Genomic DNA, 21297 nt, shown 5'->3' on the forward strand with positions numbered 1-21297 from the left:
GACTTGTGTTTCATTTGGCTCTCAGTTTTTATAACCAATTTGTCCAAAACCATCTCTTCCTAAGAGAGTCACTCAATTCTTACAGTGACAAGCATATGTAGGACATTTACAGTTTAACTTGTTCAGCTGTATCCAAGATTTTTGTCCTCATCATCTACAGTTGGCACTGAGCAAGAGAATTGAGGAAAACAAATCCCCGTTGTATCAGTTAATTGGTTCTAAAATACTAGGTTCAACTTTAAGAATTCAGTCCTGCTCGGATGAAGCAACTGAGCTTTCAAAATGTTCGATTCAATGGTATCGTTTGTCTTCTCAGTGCAGCCGCAGGGAACCTGTTTCAGGTATCGATTCTTCCTTTTGGAGCTTACAGTTTAATCTAATTATTTGTTTTTCAGAATTCCAATGATTACAACTAGGCATAAATAGAGCTATATATTTATTTGCTTAAATTACCGTTCCACTTGAGATCCTTTTCTTTTGGTTTTCTCTCTTTCTTGTTTCCTACTTTCAATTTCTATTCGCCACTATATGTTGTCTTCTGTTACAGTCTTCTTCATACGTTTTGATCTCGGCATATACGCAATTTGCTGTGCCAGGTGCCAACAAGTTTGTTTATGCTCCAGAGCCCATCGACGTTGGACGAGTTCTTCAGGTTGATATTGTTTCAAATGGCCAAAAGGTCTCAGTAACAACTTCAGGTCCTATAGATCAAGGTTCATAAATTACAATATCTATACAAGTATCAAAATAGAGAATCAGTTTGAATAGAGAAGTTCCCGATGTGATTGTTTCCAAGTGAAGTGTAGCTTTTTATGCTAGTTTTAGCATTGTTCTTCTTAATCCTAAGAATAAATTGAAAACTGTCTAATTGATGTTTCTTTTTGACAGCTGCTGACTTGGGGTGCTATGTGGAGACTATTTTACAAAAGCCAAACAATGACTTCAATGTATGTGATTCATCATTTGTTCTGAATTTTATACCAATTTTTTATAACAAAAATTGGACAAAACAGAGGTTGGAATTGGAATCGCGCTACTTAATGGAAAACCAAGCTTGAAAATAGTTCGTGTTGATGTAATCCTAGCATATTTTGTGTTGCAGGTGGTTATCTTCCAGATGAATGGACGGAATTATTCGTCGCATTCAGTGCACTTATTTCACGTCAGCAAAACTAGGATAAAGCTCAGTAAAGGATGGATGACGAAGGCCAGAGAGTCGTACTCTGGGTCTATGCAGGTATCAATGAATAACATTTTACTCTCCATACCGCAGACTCATCACTCCAAGAGCAACAATAAAATGAGAAAAGAAAATGAGGAACGAATAAGAAAACATATATCTGTACTGTTTCACCTTCAATGTGAGGGCTACATCCACTCGTTCCTAAAAATTTTTACTATAACCATGAAGAAGTATTACAATGGGAGACCTGACACCCTTTATCTATCTCTTTCGCCCACTCACAGAAGTAGGAACTATGGAGACCTAATACAAAAGTACAAGTGCCGAATATACTTCAATCTGCAGTCGATGGGATAAGTTATTCACAAATATTTGGGTGTCACAATTCTTGGATTGTTTTCACAAAGATTTGCTATTCTGTTCAGTGATTCAGACAACCTGAATTTGTATTCTTTTTGGAATTTTTGCTATACGTAGAAGAAATGCAATAACAACCTGGTTTTGGGGATATTTGTCTCAGCTATGTGGATTCAGAGGAGGAGGCAACTTTGCAGCAAAGTCAATATTTTGGCAAGCTAGAAAAGGATATTCCTTCGTTCTAGTTTTTGAATCCGAACGGGAAAGAAATGGAGCCCTTATTCTTACCAGGAAGAATGCACTCGACTGCAACGTGAGTTAGTTTTGCTTCTTTAATTTTAGCTACCATAATAATGTATACTCTCCCACTCACCTGAAAACATCTAGTTTTTCGGAGACTGGCTAAGTTTAAAAGTAACTTAAAACTTATTTTTATGAATATTTATTGTTTCTGGATGTGTTACTTTTTCTTACTAGTAAAGAAAATAACTTATTTTAACAGAAGGGCTCATTTTGACAGGTCTTGCTTGCTGGTCCAGACGATGATATCTTATTGTAAAGATTGCAGTGAAATGTTTCGAGTGTCAAACAAGTTGCATCTGTTCTAGGCATGGTTTTACCATTTTTCACCTGATGGTGTCCATTGGCGATTTGCTAGTAGTTGTAAATATTAATACTGCGAAAACTAAACCTGTTCAATCAAAATATATGTAAAAAAAATTGGGGAAAAAAAAAAAGTTAAAAATATCAAATAGTGCTAAGAGTCTACCGATTCACACGAGAACCAATTTCCTTGTAAACCCACTAATGCATTATAAATTTTGTTTTATTTTATATTTTGATATTTTTTACCGATTCAACTTTCAAAACTTTAGGTCGTGGTTGGTTTGTCGTTTTCAGCCCATTTTTCATTTTTCGTTTTCAAAAACGTGGAAAACGTGTTAGGTTCGTCGTTAAACGCAAAACGACTTTTTATCATTTTCAACGTTTTCAGTTATAAATATCGAAACGCTCAAAATGCGGAAAATAGGCCGTTTTCGGGGGAAAACTAAAAATCGTTTTGAAAATGAAAATGGAAAATGAAAATACAAACCAACTACTACCTTATCTTTTCATCGAAGTTGAGAATGTTTTCATTCAATTGCGATTCAACCTTTGAATCTTTGAGCTTGTTTGGTTTAGACTTTAAGCCAATTAAAATTAATTTTTTTTTACTGTTATTTCACTATTCCAGTCATTATTTTTGAATTTTTCCCTCACGGATATTACCCACTTTATCTTTAGCGGTCAAAAAACTAATTATCAAAATCTCTATTAAACAAGCACTTTATGTTCATCAATGTCGAGATGGTTTTTAAAATATTGATCAAGAGCACAATAATCAGAATTCCAGTATTTTTCACAGAGAGAGGGAGAGAGGGAATTGAAGAATATCCTTCGGGAGAGGCAAAGAAGAAAGGATTTAAAGAAGATTTCCAAGGTTTTGTAATGGCTTCAAGACTGATGAATCAACAGGAAAACAGAGGTATTTTAAACATAATTGGAGGATACGCATATAATTATCCAAAACCTCTCACACATTAAATTTTTCTTGCCTAATATATGATCTGATTCTTTGTATTTCTGGGCTTCTGATATTTTGGGATTTTAGTTGTTTATCTTGATTTGTAATTTCTTGATCTTTGATTGTATTGTTATATATTTATGGTATAAAAATAAAATGTGAAAGAAATAATCAAATTAGATAAAGTGTCAAAGTGGTGGGAAATGTGTTATTTGTGTAGGATGTCAGGGGTTCGAATCACTCCCCACGCAGATATTAAAATGTTTTAATTGGGGCCTTGAGCTCTTGGGTTTCCTTGACTAAAATAAATATTTTATTATTATTATATAATGGGCAAAACTAGCCAGTATTTTCTGACTGTTTGTTTTTATAACAACCTACTAACAGTCATTAAAATACCCACTACTCAATCATTAAAATTCTGAATTAATCTCTGATCATGGTGGAGACTGTTACTTCTATCCTGCCTATATAAACCCATATTTCGTTTTGGAAAAAATAAACACAAAAAGAAAATAGAAAAATCCTCTTGTATCAATTCTTCATTTTCATATTCTGATTTTCTTATACTCGGATTTTTACATATATTCTGGAGTAAACTGAGAGTTTTGGAAAAATCATTCGTGATTGCTGCACAAGTGGTTTACGATCGTTGTATCCTAGGAGTGATTGTCCACGGAGGTCACAACAATTATCGACGGGCAATTTCACTTTAAGACATTTTGCTATCACGAGACTCGATCAGACAATAAGCCTTATATTTCTGCATTTTATTATTCTGAACATTACTGCAACTAGTTATTATTCCAACAATCTAAAGTGAAATTATCTTTATAATTAGTTGCCATGTCTGCCGTAGATATATCTGTTCCTAAGTATTCTGAAAAGTCTGAGTTATTTTATGGAAAGAATTTCAAGAGATGGTAAATGAAACTGCGATTTTATTTGATACCAAATCGAGGCAAACTCTGAATACTAGATATGACTTCAATATAACAGGGGTCAAGGCTTGGTATAAATAACTCACTTCTTGGTCTTCGACCCCCTCAGTCACTACGAACGCCCCCGATCAGTGCAATGGGATGTGTCTATTTATATATCTCTTGACTCGAAATGGGAGCCGACGGTGCCGAGTGGAAGGGCCGTCGCTCAATGGATAAAAGTTACTCTAGGGATAACAGGCTGATCTTCCCCAAGAGCTCACATCGACGGGAAGGTTTGGCACCTCAAAAGTACAGTGGCAAACAAAATACCCCTTTCTATTCAATATCTCTATGGGGAAAAGGGGGTTCCAAAAGAATTTAAAAAAATTCGTTTATTAAAAATGAATAATAGTAAAAGTTCTTCTTTCATTTGCCAACACTTAAAGTCGTTGATGCTATTGAATCAGATAAACCCGTTGTTGCAATTGTTGATAATCCTACTGATAAGGAAACAGAGGATTTAGCTAATTGGGAACATAAGGATTATATGTGCAAGAATTATATTCTGAATTGTTTGATGTTAGATCTATATGATGTTTACTACTCGTGTAAATCTGCAAAAGAGTTATGGAATTCATTAGAAAATAAATATGTTACAGAAGATGCTGGAACCAAGAAATTTATTGTGGGAAAGTTTTTAGATTTTAAAATGAATTATGTTAAAACTGTGGTCTGTCAAGTTGAAGAATTGCAGATTATAATTCATGAAATTATTGCTGAAGGATATAAAATCTGTGAGGGCTTTCAAGTGTCAACTATAATTGAAAAATTGCCACCTTCTTGAAAAGAGTATAAAAATAGTTTGAAGTATAAGAGAAAAGAAATATTTTTAGAGGATTTGATTATTAAGATTAGAATTGAAGAGGACAAGAGAATGGCAAAACGTAAAGAAAGGCCAGACGTTGATACCAAGGCTAATCTTACTGAAGGAAGTTCTGGAAATAAGAAATCAGTTGAAAATTTTATAAGGGGTCAGAATTTTAAAGGTAGAAATAAGGGAAAGCAATTTGTAGGAAAGAACAATCGGTCTAAACCCCAGTTTAAGAATAAAATTTATGGTGACTGTTTTATTTGTGGTAAACCAGATCACCTTGCATAGGATTGCAGAAATAGGAAAGGAAAAGCTGTGAAGCATCAGGCACATGTGGTAGAGGATGGGAATTTCTCTGCTATGGTGACAAAAGTGAATCTAGTAAGCAACATGATAGACTGGTGGGTAGATTCTGGAGCTACCAAGCATATTTTCTGCACAAGATGTGCATTCTCTTCATTCACTCCCGCTAGTGATGGAGAATGTTTGTTCATGGGGAATGCTTCCTCCTCCAAAATCGAGGGGAAAGGAAATGTGATGCTTAGATTACTTCTGGAAATATTCTTAATTTGAAGGATGTCCTTTATGTACCTGATATTAGGAAAAATCTAGTGTCTTGATCTATTTTAGTCAAAAAGGGTTTTAAGATTGTATTTGAAAGTGGTCAAATTGTACTGTCTAAGGGCGGTTCCTTTGTTGGGAAAGGGTATGCAGATGAGAGTCTGTTTAAACTCAATATCTCTGTGATTAATAATAAAGCATCTATCTCTTTCGTTTACTTGTTGGATTCTTATAATTTGTGGCATACTAGACTTGGACATGTTAATAAAACTTCCATTAAAAAATTAATGACTTTGGGAAACATTCCTAAAATCGATGATTGTTCAAATTCAGAATGTGAAACGTGTGTTGAATCTAAATATTCTAGAAAACCATTTTCACGTGTTGATAGGACTACTTCGGTTTTAAGTTTGATACATTCTAATTTATGTGACTTAAAAGGATATGTTACTCGTGGTGAAAATAAATATTTCGTAACTTTCATTGATGATTATTCTCGATATTGTTATATTTATCTACTTAAGAGTAAGGATGAAAGCTATTCAAAATTTATTTTATATAAAACTGAAGTAGAAAATCAGCTAGACAAAATCATTAAAATTTTAAGATCTGATAGGGAAGGAGAATATATAGGAGATTTTGATAAATTATACATGAGATTTTGATAAATTTTGTATTGAGAATGGCATTATTCATGAGACTACTCCACCTTATTCTCTTCAATCTAATGGTGTAGTTGAAAGGAAAAATGGAACACTTAAGGATATGGTCATACAATGCTAAGCTCTTCTGAATTACCTTTTAACATGTGGGGGGAAACACTTCTTACTGCATGTTATATTCTTAACAGAATTCCTAGTAAGAAAAATAATAAATCTCCTTATAAAATATGGAAGGATAGAACACCTTCATATAAATACCTTAAGTGTGGGGGTGTTTAACTAAAACTTCTATTCCAACACCTAAGAGAACTAAACTTGGTCCGAAAACTGTTGATTGTGTTTTTATAGGCTATGCTTTTCATAGGAATGCCTCCAGATTTTTAGTTATTGACTCTAAAAAATAATTTAATTGAAAAGAACACAATAGTTGAAACTAGAGATGCTGAATTTTTTGAAAATAGATTTTCGTTTAAAGAAAGGTCTGAAGGACCAAACAGTTCTTTTAGTATTCCTCCTAGTGTTAGAGAGAAGCCATCTGAATTAGAAGAAGCTGAAATGAGGAGAAGCAAAAGACCTAGGACCTGACTTTATAACCTACTTAGTAGAGGATGATCCTAGTACTTTTGGTGAAGCTATGTTTTCACCAGATTCTATATTTTGGAAGGAAGCTGTAAATAGTGAATATGATTCAATTGTGTCTAATAATACTTGGAAGTTAGTGGACTTACCTCAAGAATGTAAGACAATTGGGTATAAATGGTTGTTTAATAAAAAAACTTAAACCTGATGGTTCAATTGATAAATATAAAGCAAGACTTGTAGTTAAAGGCTATAAACAAAAAGGAGTTGACTTCTTTGATATTTATTCACCCGTTACTAGGATTACCTCTATTAGGATGTTAATTGCAATTGCCTCACTGTATGATCTTATTTATTATACATTAAATGGATGTCAAGACTGTATTTTTAAATGAAGACTTAGAAGAGGAGATTTATATGGATCAGCCTGAAGGATTTGTTGTAGAAGGCCTTGAGGATAAAGTATGTAGACTTAAAAAATCCATTTATGGCCTTAAACAAGCTCCTAAGCAATGGCACGAAAAATTTGATACAGTTTTGACATCAAGTGGATATGTGATAAATGAAGCAGATAAATGCATATATAGCAAATTTGAAAATAATTGTGGTGTGATAATTTGCTTATATGTTGATGATATGCTGATTATGGGAACTAGTTTAGATGTGGTTAATAAAACTAAATAGTTTCTGAACAAGCACTTCGAAATGAAAGATTTGGGTGTTGCTGATATTATTCTAGAAATCAAAATAGTAAAACATTTTGAAGGAATTATTTTGACCCAATCACATTATGTAGAAAAGGTGCTTAAGAAGTTTAATCAATACAACTGTATTCCTGCTAAAACACCTTATGATGCAAGCCGTCATTTGAAAAAACATTCAGGTCCTAGTGTTTCCGCTTTAGAGTATGCTAAAGTAATCGGCAGTCTCATGTATCTCATGAACTGTACAAGACTTGATATAGCATATGATGTCAGTAAACTTAGCAGGTATACTAGTAATCCTAACAGTGAACATTGGGATGCTCTCATTCGAGTCTTGAGGTATTTGAGATACACTCTAGACTGGTTCCCTGCTATACTTGAGGGATATTGTGATGCTAATTGGATTTTCGATACCAATGAAAGTAAATCTACAAGTGGATATGTATTTACATTAGTAGGCGGTGCTGTCTCCTGGAAATCCACTAAGCAAACATGCATTGCTAGATCTACTATGAAATCTGAGTTCATAGCTTTAGATAAGGCAGGTGAGGAGGCTGAATGGTTAAGGAATTTTCTTATGGATGTTCCTTTGTGGTCCAAACCATTTCCAACTATTTCAATATATTGTGACAGTCAAACAACTATTTCAAGAGCTCAAAATTCATCCTACAATGGAAAGTCTAGACATATTCGTAGGAGGCACAATACTGTGCGTCAGCTGCTTAAGGATGGGATTATGGCTATTGACTATGTGAAGTCAAGTGATAACATTGCTGACCCATTAACCAAAGGATTGGCTAGAGAGCTAATTCAACAAACATCGAGGGGGATGGGGCTAAAGCCTATTACTTATTAGATCACTTATAATGGAAACCCAACCTTGCAATTGGAGATCCCATGGTCAAGGTTCAATGGGACAACAAAGTTATTGGAGTAGTCTGTGGGGGTACTACATTGGATTTATTCCAAACCCCTCCCTATGATGCGTAGTACCAACTGTATTGATTAGAGGATGAGCTAATGCTCTTAATGCTTACTATAGCTGATATTCAGTGGAGTGTTTAGATACAGTGCATCCTTGATAGTAGCACATATTTGAGTGTGGAAGTGGGGCCGCTTCTTATGAGAATTGAGGCGAATTCTCTAGAGCACTCAAAGAAACTGGGAAAGTTCACGACCGAAATGAACACAACCGCGAGAACTCAATCACTGTTCTAGAAATCGTGTGTGTGTTCTATTGTCTCAGTTTGCAACTATAATTGTAGAGTTCAAGACATAGTTCACTCTAGAATTAGTAAGCTCGATAGAATATACAAAGTCAATGTTCAAGTCGATAGACACCTAAACCTGCATGATTTCTACCGTACTCCAGAGTAATATTTTCATTTATCTTATTTCTTTCATGTAGGGGATTGTTATATATTTATGGTATAAAAATAAAATGTGAAAGAAATAATTAAATTAGGTAAAGTGCCAAAGTGGTGGGAAATGTGGCATTTGTATGGGACGTCAGGGTTCGAATCACTCCCCAGGCAAATATTAAAATATTTTGATTGGGGCTTTGGGCTCTTGGGCTTCTTTGACTAAAATAATTTTTTTATTATTATTTAATGGGTAAAACGAGTCAGTATTTTCCGACTGTTTGTTTTTGTAAAAACTCACTAACAGTCATTAAAATACCTACTATTCAGTCATTAAAATTCTATATCAATCTCTGATCATGTTGGAGACTGTTACTTATATCCTGCCTATATAAACCCATATCTCGTTTTGGAAAAAATTCACACAAAAAGAAAATAGAAAAATTCTCTTGTATCAATACTTCATTTTCATATTCTGATTTTCTTATACTCGGGTTTTTACATATATTTTGGAGTACAACTGAGAGTTCTGAAAAAATCATTTGTGATTGCTGCACAAGTGGTTAACGATCATTGTATCTTGAGAGTGATTGTCCACGGAGGTCACAGTAATTATCGACGGGCAATTTCACTTTAGGATATCGTGCTATCACGAGACTCGATCAGACGATAAGTCTTATATTTCTGCATTTTATTATTCTGAACATTACTGCAACTAGTTATTATTCCAACATGCTGTACCCCTTTGATTTGTTTTATTATTTATTTTCTTTTATAATTTGTCACTTCTCCATGTTTGAGATAATAGAAACGATCAATTATCGCGAGTATTTTAAAATTTTCTTTTAAGGTGAGTTTTCACGTTTTTTTTTAAATCAAAATTTTATACGATTTTCATTGTCTGATCATTATTTTCGATTTGAACTACTCACATTGGATTGAAATTTGAACTTTTCTTTGGATTCTTCTGGTTTTCAAACAAACTACATACCAGGGATTTATTTCCTGATAATTTTTCCTTATTTAATCTGTATTTCTTGTGATAAATTTAATAGGGAAGGCTGTTCTCGGGGGCATTAAGCAGAAGAACGTGGCAGCAGAAAGAAAGAATCGTCCTGCACTTATTGACATTGGTAATCAGGTTACGATTCCTGGGGTTGAGGGAAAGCTAGTCCCTAAGGTCTCCACACCGAATCATGCACTTTCGTCCACGGATTCGACAATGGATATACCAAGAAAAGAATCTGCCAGAGGCCACCAAGAATTTCCACCAGCGAAATTATTTTTTTCCACTTGGTTTCCTCTCTATGCTCTCTCTTTCTTGTGTTTTTGCCACGTCGAAGTGAAACAAGTGAATAAGCATAATTATAGAGGCAAAATCATTTGAATTCAAAATTCAAAACCAATGGCATGTGATATGACTAGATGATAGAAAGTAACAATTGGATTTAATCTATAGTCCACAATTATACCAAACTAGCACAATCATTGCCAAACACTCCAGGCCAATAATCTTGTGCCAAGTGGATTTAAGTGATTCACCTCATAAATCTTCACATTGGATCACATATAATCTATCGCCAAATTCTCCGATTACAAGTGATATCCTTAGTATGGTCTTATTTCATCATCATATCTCACTTTAGCTCAGTCAATTAACCAAGAAGCTATCTTTCACCCCAACATGCTTAGAACGTTCAAGATAAACAGAATTTTTACACAAAATCAATGAACTTTGACTATGAGTAAAAATCATAGCATTATCATTTAAGAAGTTTAATTTACATAGAAGGCCTTTTAGCCATAGTCTTTTTTAACTTCAATTAATGCAACATATTTTGCTTCAATATTGGAGAGGGTAACTGTAGATTACAACTATGATTTCCAAGTGTTACAATTATCACCTAAAGTGAAGAAGTAAGAGGTAATACATTTTCTCTGATCTTTATCCACTGCAAGGTCAGAATCTACATATATTTTATAAAGTTCTACATAATAGACCCAATGACATTAGCATAAAAAACATTACTCATTTCATGCATTTCTTCTTCAGTTTTAGGGCATTGTGCATGGTACATTGATAGACTTATCAAATTTCATTCCAAGATTTTTAGTCCTATTCTTTTTAATGCCAAGACTTTTCTTGTCTTCCTAAGTCTTTCATGTCAAATTTCAATTTTCAAAAGTTTTTCATTTTTATGATTTCAGCTTTGCTAGAGGTAGCAAGTCACATGTCATCCACTTATAACAATAGATAAACTTCACAGCCTACTTTAGAGTTACTGAAATACAAACATGCATCAAATTCGCATTCTTCCCCATTAGATTTTCAACTTGGAATTGAACTTCCTAAAAGTTTCATATTCCTAAACTTTCCTTGAATGGTTATCAACAATGGATAAAAAATCTGAAAATTGGATAAAGACTATGAAAGAGGAGATCCAGTCTCTAGACAAAAATGAGAGTTGAAAAACTAAAGAATTAAAAGGTGAATCATTGTAAAAGGCCATAAGAGAGGAGATCAAATCTATTAGGTTAGCAGGTTATCAAGTACGATTGAGTTAGTCTTAGTTGTCCAGTATGATTGGGAGTCGAAGCAACTACATGTTAAGACGGCATTTTTTAGATGAATTGATTTACATGTTTCAACCTCAAGGGTTCGAGGTGAAGGGGAAATCTAAACTTGCGTGCTTGCTTAAAAAGTCCTTTATGGTTTTAAGTAGAGTCCTAGGCAATAAGTATAAAAGATTTGATGCTTACGTGCTTAAAATTAATTTTAAGAGAGTGAATTTATTTCAATAACTCTAAAGTAGACTGTGAAATTTATTTATTGTTAACAATACATGTTGCTTGCTAGTTCTCGTAAAATTAAAATCATAAAGATGAAAAACTTTTTAATGTTTCATATGCCAATGCCATTAAATCTGTAATGTATTCTATGATTACCATGAGACTGAATCTTGCTATGGAGTTAGTTTCTTAAGTAGGTTTATGAATCTAGGTAAACTTCATTGGACTGTACCCAAACAACTGTTAAGATTAAAAGGGGGGATTTAAAAAAGAAGTTAGAGCACAAGAGATATATTCTGACTTTGCATGGGATTATTGCAATTTAAAAAAGAAGTTACATGTGGCTAAAAACATAGTTACCTTATAAATATTGAGGTGAGGTATCACACTAATGGATATTGGAACAAAAGTACTTGCGAATGGTAAGATCACACTAATGGATATTGTGATTTGGCATAGTACAATATTTGAATTTGAATTCAAATGGTTTTGACTTTATAATTGCAAGACTTGTTTTCACTTGGATGTGGTGTTGGTAAGAATATAGAGAGGAACTAAATGGGAGAGTTCATTTGTCCGGTGATATTCTTGGTCGCTTCCAGCGGTTCTCTCGATTATCCATTGCCATTTTCGTGAATGACGGTACATGATCTGGTGTGGCACAAATATGAAGAAGCTTTAGGTCGATTGGTTCGATTTTTACACTTTGATAGTTTATGTTCCCATTGTAGTTGTAAATGTACGCTACATTATAAACTCGACAAATAGCTTTTATTTTTTTTCTTCCAAAAGGATTATTCCTTTACCATTAAATTGCAATAATTCAAATTGAGAAGCCCATGGTAGCAAACAATGTTTTGCAAAAAAACCAATGGATGTATATTTGCTTTTCTAGATGACACACGATGATATCACAAGAAGTAAATGTCACAATTGTAAATTCAAGGGGGCGTGTTAGAACTTGAAAATTCGAGCTGTTGCAACCTAGGAAACACCATCGAGTTGCCAACGAAAAAGTTCTCTTTTTTAGCTTCCACCACCAAGGCTATATTTGCTTCCACAATGCATCAAACTGAAAACCAACACCACCACTGTCGCCTCCACTGTCGATCGTCCAGAAAATGAGTTTAAAGATTTGGGTGACCTTGTTTTTGACCAAACCCAAGCCTCTTCAACTTCCAATCCGATTTTCAGGTTCTTGAAACACTTTTTATCACTAGCCTAAGTTTTGATACCATTTGTAGAGTTTTATAATGTAGTATACAATAATTATTACAACTACAATGCGAAAAATAAATTTTCAAAGTTTACAAAACCCGAACCAACCGACTCAAGTCTTCTTCAACCTCACCACCAACGTGGTTTGTATCGTTGAGCTTAGATTTTTGCCAAATGGTATCATGCACTTTCATCCATAGAATCTGCCGGAGAAATTTCCACCGGAGAAATTATCTCACAGTTAATGCGTTTGTCTCTTATATTGGTTAGTATTTGATTTTCATGTTTTGTTGTTAATGCACAGGAAGCAGCAGCTGAAAACAAGAAGGAAGCTATGACAAATGGAGCTCTCTACCTAATCAGAAAGCCACTATCAAACCGAAAAAGCCCGGGGAGATTATTAAAGTTAGTCCAGATACTGAAGAAATTGTTGAGAAAGATAAGGCTCAGAAGAAAGACAATGTCAAAACCAAAAAACCCGAAGAGATTATCAACATTAGTCCTGATACTGAAGAAGTTGTTAAGAAAGCAGAGCCGATGAAACAGGAAAAGGCTGGAGAAGGGTCATTGAAGAAAAAAGCTCCAACTTTGACATTGACTTTTTGCGCGGTTGCCTTTAAATTTTACTATTTAGCATCTTCTTTCTTCAGACAGCCCTAAATTAATAAAGAACGAGGCTTAGTGTTTTTATTGCTGTGGTTGTCTCGTTCCAATATGCAGGCTGCTTGTGGCCTGAGTAAGAAACCGAAGGAGCAAATAGCTATAGATGCCGCAGATGTGTATGTTGAATATGTCGAAGAAATATACAAGTTTTATAAGTCTGTTGAGGTATACATACATATTATACTGGTTCGTATTTTGGTTTCTCCATAACTTTATTTGTCCTGTATCCGATGGAAATAATTAATGACCAGAATGAGAACCGAGTTAACGATCACATTGATTCACAACCTGAGATAAATGAAAGAACCCAGAATGAGAACCGAGTTAACGATCACATTGATTCACAACCTGAGATAAATGAAAGAATGAGAGCACTCTTTGCCTGACAATCAACATTCTTGATCGATATCTTGCTATGAAGACTACATTAAGGAGGGAACTGCAGTTGGTGGGGGCATCAATGCTATGCTTATAGCTTCTAGATATGAAGAAATTTGGGTTCCCGAGGTCGACAAAAATTCGTTGTAATGTACTCAAGTGTGCCTTCACAACCTTAAATATGATCATTCTTTTGCAGGTTAATGATTTAGTGTGCATCTCAGACAAATCATTTTCTAACCAGCAGATCTTGTGTATGGAAAACGAATTCTCAGTGAATTGGAATGGAACTTAACAGTTCCGACATTATATGTATTCCTCTTGCGCTTGAGATTCTGATGTAAGTATTCTTCAACTTGAGTAAGGTTAATAAGATTTCTAGACTTGATTAAGTAAAATAACTCGTATGCGGTCTATTTCGTCCCGAGCTGCCTCAGCAGTTTAGAGAGCTCCCTTCTGGAATGCGACTCTTAAACTGCAACTTATGTAAGTGTGATTCGATTATTATACAAGCCCCTCCCTTCCTTAGAACTAACTCATGTTTGTTTGATAATATGGATCAGGGAGTGTTCCATCCGGTGGCTGCAGATCACAACCTGAAGATGAACTATGGAAAATACTCGAGCTGCTGCACTCCTACCACCGAGTGAGAAAAAAGCTTCATTTTTTCAGAGGATCATTCTTTGGGATCTGCTGAATCGTTTTCAACATTTGGGATTAATAAACAAGCGGTTTTGGTTGCATTGTAATATGTTGTTAATATTTAAATTTTCGAATTTTCTCAATTAGCACCACCGTAGTTGAATGTTTTCGTAAAAGTTTCTAGAAATGTATAAGCGGCCGACGAACCCAACCAACAAGTGCTAAACTATTTTCAATCTTTGTTTTTCACAAACATCGCCTATCTTCGTCTAACATTAAAAATTATTAAAATATTATTTTTTATTCAATCAAATTGTCAATATATATTTTGAGAATGTGTGGTTAAAATGTAGAAAAAAGATTGATTTACATGTAAAAATTAATTTATTGAAAAAATGTGGTTAAAAATAAATTTTTAAATAACTTGGCCCAAACCAGTTACTTATTATTTGGAATTTAATTTTATTCATCCTAAAAGTTAATAAATTATTACACGAAAAGTCAACAGTGTCTTGACATTTTCCTTCACTTTCCCTACTTTCTCTCCGCTTTTGGCCTTTTACCTTGCCTACAAATCCAGAGATCATTACTACATTTTCCCTAATCCCAATAACATTCCCGTTAACTTACCCAAACTCCCACAGAAGAGTGTATCACACGCGCTAAGGCAAATGCATAAAATCAAAATCACAATTCACACCCAAAACTATACATTCGGCGAAACTTAAAAAGTACTTTGTATAATTCTAAAAAATAAGTAGTGCATTATTAGTTAAAGCTTGAATAATTAAGGCCCCGTTTGATTATTATTTTTATCAAAATACATTTCTCTCTCTCTTCATTTTAACCACACATTATTCACTAAAATTATTTACACGTAAATAAAAAAATTCTTATTTTTCTTCCACACATTCTGAATCAATTTACCATTCTAAAATTCATTTTTTTCCATAAAAATGAGTGTCAAACACCCTCCAAATGTAAAATGTGCATTTTCAAAATTAAAATTTGCTAACAATTAATTTTTACTCAAGAAACATTTATTTAGCCTCCCTTTGGCCTCATTCAAAACTCATCAATTTAATTTAAATTTTTCTCTTTCATATTTTAAACCACATAATCTTCAATAAAATAATATTTCACGTAAATCGAATACTTTTCATTCTTTTACAACTATCAATTTTTCAAAAAACACTATTTTCCCCATTATTAATTCAAATAATGGGAGCCAAATGGAGGCTTAGCTTGCAACTTCTTATTGATCGATTCCTTGGAAAGAGGGATAAAAAAAAGAATCACGACTTATGTCCCAACCAAAGTTAGGACGAGTTAAAAATTCAAAGAAGATCGCTACACATACATCGAGCCTTGCCATCCCCTCACATGGGGATCGGGTCCGCACATTAATTGGACGTGAGCTCCTCTCCTCATGCAAGGGAAGTTTACACTGAACTTTCACCATTTTTTATACTAAGAAATGGAAATATGAAAACCCTTTCTAGTTCCATCCCCTAATTTCACGCTCCCTCGTTTTCCCTTCCAAATTGGGTTTTTAAATTTAATCTTAGCTCCAAGATCAGAGGGAAAAAAAGTTGACCCGTTACAATTTCTTGTTATACATATACTGTTCATCTCAAGGAATTTATTCAAGGGAAGACGGGGATAATGAGGGAAGTGGACTCGAATTGGTTTGCTAAATGGGAAGATGAATTGCCATCACCAGATGAGTTGATTCCCTTATCCCAATCTCTAATTTCGACTGATCTAGCTCTAGCCTTCGATATTAGAAACCCACATCAAATAGCGGCGGCGACGGTGCCACCGCCGTCGCAGCTTCCTCAGTCTACTGCTAACTCATCGGCGGAATTTGACTCAGCTGATTTGGGCGGTGGAGGAGAGGGCGGCAGTGGCGGGGGATCCGGGGCTGGAGATGAACCGGCACGGACGTTGAAGAGGCCGCGGCTCGTGTGGACGCCTCAGCTGCACAAGAGGTTTGTGGATGCTGTGGCCCATTTGGGAATCAAAAATGCTGTCCCCAAGACCATAATGCAGCTCATGAGTGTGGATGGACTCACTAGAGAAAATGTTGCTAGTCATTTGCAGAAGTACAGGCTCTATTTGAAGCGGATGCAGGGAATTTCGAGTAATGGTGGCGGTGTTGGTGGAAATAATTCTCCGGCAGCACTGGCTGCCGTGGGTGTAGACCCTGCTATGGACCATTTATTCGCCAGCTCGCCAGTGCCAGCGCATTTTCTGCATCCCAGCAGGGCAAATTCCGACCATTTTCTCCCATTTTTGCCAGTTGCAGCAATGCAGAATCATCATCAGATGGCGGTGGCGGGGCAAGGGGCTCACCACCATCAGCTGCAGCAGCAATTCAGGCATTTTGGGACTTCACCACCCAATGGGCAATTTGAGCATCCCTTTATGAGGCAGTCACAACAGCAGGTGCAAAGGATGGGTACACCGGTGCTCGGTAGAAATGGTTCCTCGGTGGTGCCACTGCCGTATGTGGAGGAGTTGGAGTCAGCCACTGCCACAAATGGAAGGAAAGTTCTTACTCTGTTTCCTACTGGTGATGATTGAATATGGAGAAATTATCGAATTTTTATTGAAACTCTGCATTTTCCTGTCAATTTTGCTTTTGAGTATTGTGAAAAAATCCTTCATGATGAAACTATCTAGCATTCGATTTAGATGTAGTACCGTGTTAAATTTATGCTCATAGGTGTTGTTGATGCTCTAGATTGAGTTCTTCGCATAATCAGGTCATCATGAAATGATTTAGTAGTTATATTCTTTGTAAGGACCTGGTTCGTGTCTTTTAGAATGAGTCATTGCATCGTGTCGATTCTGTTGTGAAGGAGTCCAGTTCCATGATTTTGCAAGTGTAATTAAGTCGTTACCATGTTTCGGCCATGTCGGTTCTGTTGACAGATATTGACCCCGGGCTACCAGTGACGGATATCGACCATGATGTCACTTTTGGCAGCAATATTGTCATAACCGGCGTTGAAATGAGTACTTAAAAGCATGGGAAATCTACCAATAAAATGTTCGAGTTGGTATGTCGATGTCTGAAGCAAACAATTGTTTAACTCTTGATCGTGCAGCGAAGGATTGCTGTCCTGAGACTGCCTAATATGGTACTGTATTTTCTTGTTGATTTCCTTTGTTCTCTCGTTTCCTAGTGTAGCCTTGCGTAGAGTCGAGTCCTACTTCTTGTAAATGCTGTTGTTTTATGCAGACATTTAAACCTTGATATTTGGAAATCTTGCAGAGAAACCTTAACAATTCTAGTGATATGTGATGTTCCTTCTACATTTGTATCCTGTCAAACAAACTCTAACTGCAGCTGCATTTCCTTAAATTTCTGGAGTCGTAATAAGCAATTTGTGTAATTTGCAATGCTTTCTGAACTTTAGTCCCCTTAATTTTCCTCGTATGGCTCAGCTCGTACCACAAGTTCGTATTTAGTTGCCATGGTCGAGTCTGGAATCTTGAACAAACAGGTGAGATAATTCTTTTCATAACCGAAAAGATCTCTCCTATTAGCTGGCAAATGATTTAGTTCTCCAATGTACTGTACTCCTACAAGAACCTTGTAATGAACTCGCCAAGCGACAATATTTGGAAATTTTTGTACGACTCGAGAAGGCTCTGTTAGATTTACATGTTAGTTCTCCAAGATTTATAGATACATATCTGACTTCAGGGTTAAAGAATTCAAGATTTAGGCCATAGCCTTGCGTAGAGTCGAGTCCTACTTCTTGTAAATGCTGTTGTTTTATGCAGACATTTAAACCTTGATATTTGGAAATCTTGCGGAGAAACCTTAACAATTCTAGTGATATGTGATGTTCCTTCTACATTTGTATCCTGTCAAACAAACTCTAACTGCAGCTGCATTTCCTTAAATTTCTGGAGTCGTAATAAGCAATTTGTGTAATTTGCAATGCTTTCTGAACTTTAGTCCCCTTAATTTTCCTCGTATGGCTCAGCTCGTACCACAAGTTCGTATTTAGTTGCCATGGTCGAGTCTGGAATCTTGAACAAACAGGTGAGATAATTCTTTTCATAACCGAAAAGATCTCTCCTATTAGCTGGCAAATGATTTAGTTCTCCAATGTACTGTACTCCTACAAGAACCTTGTAATGAACTCGCCAAGCGACGATATTTGGAAATTTTTGTACGACTCGAGAAGGCTCTGTTAGATTTACATGTTAGTTCTCCAAGATTTATAGATACATATCTGACTTCAGGGTTAAAGAATTCAAGATTTAGGCCATTGATATTGCGATGATAGTTAAAATAGTTAATCTGAACTGTTCGATATCTTCCATGAAGAATTTGGCTCCTTATATGTGAGACTTGCAGCTGAATAATCCCTACCTTTTGCAGACATTAGAATGTTATCAAAATGTGAGCTGAAATTTCGATATTCCATGATTTATTTTATTTTGTGTCATTGTAAAGTTATTTGATATGCGACCTTTCATCTATATATAGTTAATCATAGTCGAAAAGAATGAAGAATTCTTTAGATAAATCTCCAACTAAACATAGGCAGGATATTCAGGTATCCACCTCGACGAGGGAGGGAGAGGTGAGGCATCATATACGTGGTGGGTAGGCCTTTGAATGGTTCAAAAGATGACAATATCAAGTGAACTAAATGAATAATCATAATTCATCTTAAAAAATAATAAATTCCACGGGTCCCACCTTGAGACTGACTATGCGTTTTATGAGAAATGGAAAACAAAAGGTAGCATAAAACTGGAATAATGACATGAAAAAGACTATGGTAATGAAAATATCTAAAAAGACATCGCACGAGATGTGGATATTGATGAAGGAATGCGCATTTCATAAATAATTGTAATCTTCGAGTGGTGTGGGTTGTCAGGTGGATGTGGGGACAATTGAACATGTCAAAGGTAATCACGCAATTTCATGGACTTCAAAGCTCAATATTATGTGATAGAATCGTGAAAACACATCATTTTTCTATATTTTGAAATTTAACATCGAAATTATTCTTAGTGTACCCTCAAAATGGTGCTAGGCAACTCAACTATCACATAAAATTTGGGCAAATTGGAAAAAGGTTTTTAAATTGAAAATTTATGTATTAGACACTAAAAATCTTAATCGTTGCTTTCAACCCACAGCCATATAATTGGTTTACAGCATATCAGACACTCGATTGAAAAAAATTGAAAACTGTTTCAAAATTTAATTAATTGAATATTTAGAATCGTTAAAACAGTCATAAAATAACCAATTTACCTAAAACATCAAGTAAATTTGAAGCAGTTTTTCTAGTTTTGTGGACAAGGCAGGGAAGGACCGGGCCGGACCGGTCCATACCGGACGGAGTGGGTTTTCTGATGAGGATTGGAATTAGAGGAGTATGGGTCATATGATTTTTTAATTATAGCTAATCCAGCATTAATTAAAAAAATAAAAAGCGTGCCACCCGCCTACTATACAGGCACGATTCTTGGTCTTTTGTTTAACAATTATATCCAAACCAATTGGCTCAATTATGCGCTGATCGCCAATATACGTTGATATAATAAAAATAATAAAGAAAGAAATTGGATTTTCGAAATTGATTTTGTACAGGATAATTATAAAAAAAAAAATTGATATTTTGTTTGATTCAAAAAAATTATAACCATCATAAGGTAACAAAATTCTTCATCAGATCAATTCCGATTCTCACAATTTGAGGTTCATTTGATGTCAAATATGTTATTAAGAGATTGTTTCACATCCATTTTTATGGAAAAATAAATTTTAGAATAGTAGATTGATGGATAATTTGTGAATAAAAAATAAGGAAATGTTTTTTATTTGCATATATATTATTTTAATGAGGAATGTGTGATTAAAAAGAAGTGAGAAAAAAATACATTTTAATAAAAATGAAAATCAAACGGGCATTCACAGTAATCTTTTTAAATATGAATAGTTAGTTTCAATAACTTGCTTGAACTCCATTTTGATCAAAAAATGCATTTTTGAATCGCGTTTTGATATGAAATGTGTAGTTAAAAAATAAGAAATTTTTTTAAATTTACTTGTAATATTATTTTATTGAAAAATATGATTGAAATGGATTAAAACACTATTCAAAAATACATTTTTTTCGAAAAAATTGGATCAAACAAGGACTTAATAAAAGAAAATGGGTTTTGCTTTAAATGAAAGACTTCATTCATTGTTTAAAAGTTTACAGCCAGATTACACAGTCTTCATCCCATCTTTAGTAGCGTACAATTAATGAACGAATCCCATATTATCCATTAATTTATAGTTTATAAGATCAAGAAAACATAAAATAGGATTTAATATGATATGAAGCTGGCACAGAATTATTCACAGCCCATTATTTGGCTCCATGTGATGTGCTTTAGATTTGTTTTCGATTTTCAAGAATAAACAAAAATCTCAACTATCCCTCTAAATCCATCTTGAATAGCACCACCTTGTAATCACAGTAAAGTGTCATTGGGTGTTGTTAATTGCTTAAATTAACCCCATAATATTGGACGTTCTTGTTTTCAAGATTTAATAGGACAAGAAACAGATGAAAATATACGTCAGAGGTGACAGTAATTCTAGAATAAATTAGGGTGCGTTTGATTGTAAACAACTTTCATAAAAATTGTTAATTAAATGCATTTGATTGATTTAATTTTTAATTTAGAAAACATAATACTTGTCCATTTTTTATTGGTAGATAGATGAAATAGTGAATTCCCTAAAAAATAAATTCATACCCCCTCCCAGAGAAAACATTTTCCTTGATTTTGAGTAAAATGTGATCAT

The 21297-nt window shown here is 34.7% G+C and overlaps 3 protein-coding genes and 1 long non-coding RNA gene across 4 annotated transcripts in view; all 4 read left to right on the top strand.

Moving 5' to 3' along the window:
- LOC111391164 (stomatal closure-related actin-binding protein 2-like) overlaps nt 1-2354 on the top strand; it is an 11604-nt gene extending 9250 nt beyond the window's left edge. The window contains exons 2-7 of the mRNA XM_023016311.1: nt 93-341; nt 597-713; nt 889-947; nt 1103-1237; nt 1704-1853; nt 2061-2354. Coding sequence (XP_022872079.1) covers nt 93-341; nt 597-713; nt 889-947; nt 1103-1237; nt 1704-1853; nt 2061-2099 — 749 coding nt within the window. The 3' untranslated portion in view covers nt 2100-2354. The remainder of the gene's footprint in view (nt 1-92; nt 342-596; nt 714-888; nt 948-1102; nt 1238-1703; nt 1854-2060) is intronic.
- Nucleotides 2355-2887: 533 nt separating this feature from the next.
- Nucleotides 2888-11231, top strand: LOC111391165. The gene is made up of 2 exons (XM_023016312.1): nt 2888-3065; nt 9821-11231. Exons 1-2 carry the CDS (start codon nt 2888-2890, stop codon nt 10150-10152), a joined length of 510 nt encoding a protein of 169 aa, XP_022872080.1. The 3' UTR covers nt 10153-11231.
- A 785-nt stretch (nt 11232-12016) lies between these two features.
- LOC111391190 lies at nt 12017-14692 on the top strand. Its single transcript, XR_002702076.1, has 2 exons — nt 12017-14300; nt 14403-14692. It is a non-coding gene; the product is annotated as an uncharacterized LOC111391190 (long non-coding RNA).
- Nucleotides 14693-15913: 1221 nt separating this feature from the next.
- Nucleotides 15914-17826, top strand: LOC111391178 (transcription factor MYBC1-like). Its single transcript, XM_023016333.1, has one exon. The coding sequence runs from the start codon at nt 16122-16124 to the stop codon at nt 17040-17042; it is 921 nt and encodes a 306-aa protein (XP_022872101.1). The 5' UTR covers nt 15914-16121; the 3' UTR covers nt 17043-17826.
- Nucleotides 17827-21297: the final 3471 nt, after the last annotated feature.

Source organism: Olea europaea, unplaced genomic scaffold (genome assembly GCF_002742605.1).
Source record: "Olea europaea var. sylvestris unplaced genomic scaffold, O_europaea_v1 scaffold760, whole genome shotgun sequence".
Classification (NCBI taxonomy): Eukaryota; Viridiplantae; Streptophyta; class Magnoliopsida; order Lamiales; family Oleaceae; genus Olea; species Olea europaea.

Excerpts from the sequence above, each read along its gene's own strand:
- LOC111391165 (XM_023016312.1), top strand. The coding sequence starts at position 2,888 with ATGGTTTTTAAAATATTGATCAAGAGCACAATAATCAGAATTCCAGTA. Across the intron at positions 3,066-9,820 it reads GAATCAACAGGAAAACAGAG|GGAAGGCTGTTCTCGGGGGC; the intron begins GTATTTTAAACA and ends TAAATTTAATAG.
- LOC111391178 (XM_023016333.1), top strand. The coding sequence starts at position 16,122 with ATGAGGGAAGTGGACTCGAATTGGTTTGCTAAATGGGAAGATGAATTG.